Source organism: Arachis ipaensis, chromosome B10, assembly GCF_000816755.2.
Source record: "Arachis ipaensis cultivar K30076 chromosome B10, Araip1.1, whole genome shotgun sequence".
NCBI classification, from domain to species: Eukaryota; Viridiplantae; Streptophyta; class Magnoliopsida; order Fabales; family Fabaceae; genus Arachis; species Arachis ipaensis.
In genome coordinates this window covers 130268471-130276527 of record NC_029794.2, presented here as the reverse complement: position 1 = coordinate 130276527, position 8057 = coordinate 130268471, and the positions used below count along the sequence as shown (strand labels likewise).

General features: G+C 35.2%; 1 protein-coding gene across 1 annotated transcript; it reads left to right on the top strand.

The window, feature by feature from the left end:
- On the top strand, positions 1183 to 5262 carry LOC107624350 (calcium-dependent protein kinase 26). The gene is made up of 7 exons (XM_016326851.2): positions 1183 to 2283; positions 3004 to 3147; positions 3239 to 3391; positions 3632 to 3747; positions 3933 to 4100; positions 4249 to 4473; positions 4940 to 5262. The coding sequence occupies exons 1-7, from the start codon at positions 1476 to 1478 to the stop codon at positions 5066 to 5068; spliced, it is 1743 nt and encodes a 580-aa protein (XP_016182337.1). The 5' UTR covers positions 1183 to 1475; the 3' UTR covers positions 5069 to 5262.

The following is an 8057-nucleotide window of genomic DNA, read 5'->3' as shown; positions in this document are numbered from 1 at the left end:
ATATAAATATAAATGGTATTAATTTATGTGTATAAATTTTGATAAATATAAATACAAATTATTACTAATCATATAGAGTTATTCGTCTAAATTATTATAACAAATGACAATACAATAAAAAATAATCAAGCTAAAACTCTCAAATTAGCTATATAAAATAACACATGTAGGTATATGCATAATAATTACTTTGGTAACTGAATTTTGATACACACATTATTAGGAGTGTTCATGGGTCGGGTGAAATCGGGTTTAATGTGATCCATATTTGGATCGAAATATATACTGGGTCTATTTGTTAGATTCGAACCCGGCCCTAAACTCTATGAAACTTACACACTTTCGGGTCACGATTATACCGGATAAAAACTGGATGAAAATCGGGTCATTAACATTACCTTCTTGTAAGTTAGCATGTGAAAATATTCAAATTTTCAAGACTCCAATCATTATTTGACATGGTAAAATTCACTTAGAAAAATATAATAAGAACCAACCCTTTCTTAAAATTAAAGCATAACCACAATCAATATTAATATTGTCTAATAATACCAAATATTTAAATCAATACAAATAACATAATATTATGTATTAGTCTAAAATTTTATGCATTTTAAATATAAAACATTAATTTATAGTTTTATAATGACTAATAACACAAAATATTAAGGTTTACAATACTTAAATTCCACATAAAAATAACCATCATTTATCACTAATAACACAAAATGTTAATTGTGTATGATGATCGGACCACCGAACTGAATTCGGGTGACCTGAACTATGACTCGGATCCAACTGAAAATAATGATAAGGTCTACCCTTTCCCACTAAACCCGGTAAAATCACACCAAATTAGTCCCTGAAAAATTCAGAACCGGACCAAATCTTCTAATCAAGTCAGGCCGGACCATAACACCCCTACACATTATTTTTGAATAAGTACATAGCATAAAATAAGAGAGTAATGAAAATAAAGAGTAACAGGCGAGGGACGGCGGCTTGGCAGGATACAGCAAGCCTCCTTCACAAAAGTCACAAATTACGCATGACCAGTGCGACTATTTTAATGAAATCTCCAGCGTCCACGTCAGCTCCCTGAACTGCCTGAATGCCGTTGGATCAAGTGCACGCGTTTTGAAGCATTCCTTAACAGAAAATACCGGTAACTCGCACTCTCTCCCTCTTCTTCTCTTCTTCTCTGCTTTCTTGCCAATTTCATTTCATAAACAGTTAAACACGACCTTTTCCATATTCACACACATATTAATAATAAAAAAAATTTAATATATTCATGGAGACTCTTCCACACACAATTTTGCTCCATTGGACTCTGTCGCCCAATGAAACCTTCCTCTCTCTCTCTCTCTCTCTCTCTCTCTCCCCACTTCAAAAACCTTGCTTCTTTCCTTGTTCTCAGCATTGTACTGCACAATACTTGAAAGAGAATTAGCTCTCTTACATGCTTATCAGAAATGGGAAACAATTGTGTTGGATCCAGAGATTCCAAGGAAGGACTATTCTCCTTCTCCTATGTTGCTTCCACTCCATTCTGGTGGTCTAATCCAACAACCACAATCCTAGAACCTCCTTCATGCACACAACCTGTTCAACAAAATGCTCCACAGCCCATCAAGATTGATGCTCATCATCAACACTATTACAAACAAGAGGAGGATAAGCAGCAATCTAGGCAAGTAGTAGTTAGACCAGAAGAGACACCAAAAGCAAAACTTCAAAGTACTAAGAGGTCTGCAAGTGCAGGGCTTCGAGCAGACTCGGTTCTGCCGAGACAAACCGGCCACATTAAAGAGTACTTTCATTTGGGAGCTGAGCTTGGGCATGGACAATATGGAACAACTTTTCTTTGTGTAGAGAAGGCTACTGGAATCAAGTATGCATGCAAGTCCATTGCAAAAGTGAAGTTGCTTACAGATGATGATGTGGATGATGTGAGGAGGGAGATTCAGATAATGCATCACTTGGCGGGAAGCCCCAATGTGGTCTCCATCAAAGGGGCTTACGAGGATGCCATTGCGGTTCATGTTGTCATGGAGTTGTGTGCAGGGGGTGAGCTCTTTGATAGGATTGTGGAAAGGGGCCATTACACGGAAAAGAAGGCGGCGAAGCTTGTCAGGACTATTCTCAGTGTTGTGGAGGCTTGCCACTCCCTTGGAGTTATGCATCGTGACCTTAAGCCAGAAAATTTCCTTTTTGTTGATGTCCATGAAGATTCCACCCTCAAGGCAATAGATTTTGGAATGTCTGCTTTTTTCAAACCAGGTATTACCAAATGTGTCCTTTCTCTTCCCCATTGTTCTACTTCTATTAGCCTGTGTTTGGTAACTATTCCAAACACAACCTTATAGCTTTTATTATCTCTAGTTATTTTGCTTTCCCGTTCTAATACAATTTGCTTTGTAAGTGAAATTGTTAAGCCACACTGACTGAATAACAGATTAATAGGTCTTTCTGACTGTAATTTTACTTACTACTAGTGTGGTGATCATATTGGGTTTCCTGGATTAGGCTAATGCCTGTTTGCACATACTATTGATGATTTAGCTCGTGTTTGCTGCAAGGAATTACATAGCTATAGTTTACTCCCTTGTGCAGGAATCATTTTAGAGAAATATTAGAGGGCCAACACTTTGGCCAACGACACCTTATTTTTATACTATTAGAATTTAGAGTTTAGAATTTAGTTTAGTGTTTAGAGTTTGCCAAGTGTTGACAAAAAATTAGTAAGTTTTGTTGGTAGCATTGCTCATAATTTTGTGTCTTATTAACTAATGATGTGAATCATATTTGTTGTAATAATATGTGATTCATGAAACAGGCATAGCATTCCTGAAGAATGAAATTCTTCTTAATCTAGAATCTAGATGCATTGCATGCTAAATATAATTAGTTTGTGTTCTGTGTTTGCCATTGCTAAAATCTTCTGCATTGTTTTACTCGTTTTTGTTATTTGCAATTATCACTAACACACTTTGTTAACAGGAGACAAATTCACCGATGTGGTAGGAAGTCCTTACTATATTGCACCCGAAGTTCTGTGCAAGCATTATGGCCCAGAAGCAGATGTTTGGAGTGCTGGTGTGATGCTATACATTCTCTTATGTGGATTCCCTCCATTTTGGGGCGGTAAGAGTTCTTAAGATACTTTGTCCTTGACGATCCTATCAATTTACTTCATTTTGTATTTACTTGGTTTCACTTCATTCCTTCATAACAGAATCAGAGCAAGAGATATTTCACGAGGTTTTGAATGGTGATCTTGATTTCTCTTCTGATCCTTGGCCGAGTATCTCTGAAAGTGCAAAAGACTTGGTGAGGAGCATGCTTGTTAGAGATCCAAGAAAACGGATTACAGCTCATGAAGTTCTTTGTAAGTTTCCTCTTATCCCATTGAGATACAACTACAAGTGAAACAGGAACTGCTATTACTAATTAGGCACTAAAACATTTGACCCGCATAGGTATCACATTTAACATGTGATTTTCATATATGCAAAGATTTTGGAAGAGATATTTGTATTGTCACACTCTTGACTTGTGAGAAGAGAACTAACTGATTGAGGTTTCCTACCATCTTATGAATGATAAAGAATGTTCCGATTTTGTGCAGGTCACCCTTGGATTCAAGAAAATGGAGTTGCTCCAGACAAGCCTTTAGATTCTACGGTTTTGAGTCGCCTGAAGCAGTTTTCTGCAATGAACAAGCTCAAGAAAATGGCTCTCAGAGTAATTACGTTTTTCCTCTTTTACAATTCTGTCCTATGACCGTGAGAATGATAAATTGATAACCGTTAATACTGTTAAATATTGAATTTTATTTGCACAGTTGAACATTTCAATTGTCAGTACCTTAACAAATGGAAGTGTCAAATTGTGCTCGTGTATAACATTTTCCATGTTATTCTCTGTAGATTATTGCAGAGAATCTCTCTGAAGAAGAAATTTCAGGATTGAAAGAAATATTCAAGATGATAGACACGGACAACAGTGGTCAAATAACTTTTGAAGAATTCAAGGTTGGACTGAGAACGTTTGGTGCTAATCTCAGCGAATCAGAAATTTACGATCTAATGCAAGCTGTAAGTACTACTTCACAGTTCATCAATTTCTTTGTTGGTCAAACATCTTATCCTATCAGAATATTTGGATTGATAACATTCTAAGTGAGTTTAGTTTTTAGTATTGTATTATTTAACCATTTTTCTGAATTTTGTTTCTGGATTGCAGGCAGATGTTGATAACAGTGGCACAATTGAGTATGGGGAATTCATAGCTGCAACAATGCATTTAAACAAAGTCAAAAGAGAAGATCATTTGGTCACAGCTTTCTCATACTTTGATAAAGATGGAAGTGGCTACATCACTCAAGATGAGCTTCAACAAGCTTGTGAAGAATTTGGCATGGAGGATGTCAGCTTGGATGAAATCATCCGAGAAGCTGATCAGAATAACGTCAGTACATTCTACTCATAAACTCAAGCTTTGCATCTCATAAATCCTCATCCATTTTCTTGCATTAAGCAAATAGATAACAATGCATGGTGGTGAACTTCACTGAACTTTTTTTCAATCGAAATAAACTACCGGTGGACATTAGAATAAATAGATATATCATTCTAGTTATGGGAACTTCTTAACAAAATCTTATCTTTTCTTATATCCATCCATCTTGAACCTAGAATTGAACATTTTATCATTATTTTAAGTGATGATTTGGACTATAGGTACTCCTTAAAACAACATCCCAAACCTTGTTTCCTCTGTTGTCCTGATTTTGAATTCTCATGAAATGTGTTAGGTCATATGTGGCTTTCATACTTCAAGTTAGATGTCAAACTTAATGTATGCTTATGCAATACTGAAACTCGAATTCTTTCATCTCTTACAATTTTGTTGTGTTCATGTTGTGCTCTTTCAGGATGGCAGAATAGACTACAATGAATTTGTTGCAATGATGCAGAGAGGAGATACAGATTTAGGAAAGACTGGTGTAAAAGGTAGCACTAGTTTTAGAATTGGATTTAGGGAAGCACTTTCAGTATGTTGACAAAAAAAATAGGCCATTTTTTATTTTTCTTTTGTTAACTTAGCATTTAACATTCACCACTCTCCAGTGAATTTAATTTCTCCTGCAATTGTAAAGCTTAGTCTGTAAAAATTTTGATAGGTTTTCATGTGGGATTTACCATGTAAATGCAAATCATGAGTAAAATTTGATTTTGGCAATTTGATTTTGGTTTTTGACTTGGTGACAATTGTATTTCATTCAGCCACACAAGCACACTAATTTATAATTAGATGTGCTAAATGTCACAAAATATCACTACAAAGAACCAAAAATAAAAAATTCTAATCTGAATTTCGCTGCAATTTAGCAGTTACGATTAAAGTCTAAAATTTGGTTATATTTTATTTAGAACCAAAAACAATTTGAAGTGGAAAAACAAGAGCTGCTAACTTTCCAAATCCACATATTTATACATGATCTTAAATTTTCCTCACTCTCAAGGAAAGTGTCCATGTTCATGTGCGTGTGCACCAGAGATATGGACACAATAGTAAATGTACATCATTTATTTGTTGAAATACAAAATTTTAATAAACACGATTATACACAGATGTACATAAAATATATGTATTTAGTATATTTTCTTTAAATTGTAATACTGAAAACAATTTATAAGACACAAATCTAATTATTTTTTAAAATTTTAATTTTATCTTTTACTCTAACCCTCGTAACTCTTTCTCTTCTTCTGCAATTCATTCCACTTTTATATCTCCCTTCTACCTCTGCTTTCTCCTTCTATCATTATTACCGCCACCATTATCGGCGTCGCCACTGCCTCCCTCCTTTGTTTGCCTCTCCTCTTCTCTTCCGCCTTCTCTCTCTCTTCCTCTACCGCCGCCACTCCCATCTCCTTCTCAACGTTATTGTCGTCACCATCACCGTCGTATCTTCGGCCGCCTCTCTTCCTCCTTCGCTTGCGTCGACACCTCCCTCACCTTGCCTCCAAATCTACATTCGTCGTTGCCCTCTTCACTTGTCGTTTCCTGCGTTGCCCTTGGCCCACCTCTCTTCTCCGTCGCTCGTGCCGATGCTTTCGTTGTCTCGCCTCGCCTCTAAATCTACCTTCACCCGTTGAACTCTTCTTGTATTTTTCTTTTCAAAAATGCTAGATGTCCAAGTGTTTTCTTTAATCAAGTTAACCAAGTTATTAAAAATTTAAACTTCAGTCACGCGCCCTCCTCCTTCTCCTTCTCCTCCTCCTTCTCCAACGTCATCATTGTCGTTGCCGCTATCACCATCACCACCACCACCACCACCACTGTTGTCGTCCACTGTCACCACCACCATCGTCGTCGTTGCTGCTGCTGTCACCGTTGTCATCCACCGTCACCACTACCGTCGCTTCTTCTTCTTCTTCTTCAACGACTTGTTATTTAATTTCTTCTTTGTGAATTTGATGCATCTTTTTTATTGAGTGAAATTGAAAAGGTTTGAATGCCTTTTATATTATTTTTCTATGTTCAATATTTGTGTGCTATAGTTTTGAATTTGTATACTATGTTGAACAAAAATATGTATTATCCTTAAATATTTGTGTGCTGTAATAAACCAAAATTTGTTTAATGATTTCTGACAAATTAGTGTGAGCTACCAGACTATTAACTTCGATTACTTGTGTTGTTTTTCTATACTCGATATTTGTGTGCTATTGTATATATTTTTGTTTTTTCTTGATTATGGTTATTTATGATCATCTTAGTTTTCAATTGAGTTGTTTGAAAAATTAGTGTTATTCTATAATTCTGTTTTTGTGCCATATGTGCGCATTTGTGTGCTATATGCTGAACAAAAATGTGTGCTATGTTTAAATATTTGTGTACTATGATAAACCAGAATTTATTTAATGATATCTGCCAAATTAGAGTGAGCTATCAAGCTATTAGCTTCAATTATTTGTGTACTGTGAAAATAAAGGGTTGTGTTATTTCACTTTGTTTGATTTTCACATGTAATGTGATATGATATTTGTAGTGTTGATGGACAACTGCAAGAAAGACGAGGTGATCACTGAACTTTTCAAGAGCCATTACATTTAAAGCTGATCTGGACCTCTTGCATCTAAGTACAACATTCCATGACCACAGAGGAAATGTGTTGGGTGCACTAAGAGATTATCGTGTCGCACTCTCGGTAGACCTTAACCATAACCACCAAGAAATGTTGGAACTGCACATCCGAGTTAATAGTCATAAGCCATTATGACATACTTAAAAAGAGTGTTAACAATACCTTTTTATGTGTGTATTTTTTTTTCTTTTTGGGAAATAGAACTTGTAATGTAACATTGGCTTGCAATAAATGGTGATCGGTTTACACACCATGAAAAAAAAGAGAGAGAAAAAATAAATGTGTAACAGAACTTAATAAAAGAATATACACATAAATTTTGATGTAGCAAAAATTTGTGCGTTGTGCTTCGAAAATATGTGTGCTATGTGCAACAATTTGTATGCTACATCGATAAGTTTGTCAAGAGCATCTTTTTGTATGTGTTTGTGTTTTGAAAAATAGAACCTGTAATGTAACATTGACTTGCAATGAATGGTGATTGATTTATATACCATGAAAAAAAAAGAGAGAAAAAATAAATGTGTAAAAGAACTCAATAAAAGAATAAGCACTTAAATTTTTGTGCTGCAAAAATTTGTGTGCTATGGTTCAAAAATTTGTGTGTTATATGTAAAAATTTGTGTGCTATATGATAAGTTTGTGTTATGTACAAGTTTTTGTGTGCTATACTTTGAAATTTGTGTGCTCTCCAACAAAAATTTGTGTGTTACAGAAAATATAAAAAGGCTTGTACATGTAGTGTAAACTCTCTTAATTGTGCGCTAGTGAAGCACGGGAGCATGTGTCACGTGTTTTATTTTAATAGTAGTTTTTACTATAGTTGGGCCAACTTAGTTGTACTTGGTTGTCAAAATGACTTGTATATGTAAAATACTTTTTTTTTTTTTGTCATCAT

Excerpts from the sequence above, each read along its gene's own strand:
- LOC107624350 (XM_016326851.2), top strand. The coding sequence starts at position 1,476 with ATGGGAAACAATTGTGTTGGATCCAGAGATTCCAAGGAAGGACTATTC. Across the intron at positions 4,101-4,248 it reads TTTACGATCTAATGCAAGCT|GCAGATGTTGATAACAGTGG; the intron begins GTAAGTACTACT and ends TCTGGATTGCAG. Across the intron at positions 4,474-4,939 it reads GAGAAGCTGATCAGAATAAC|GATGGCAGAATAGACTACAA; the intron begins GTCAGTACATTC and ends GTGCTCTTTCAG.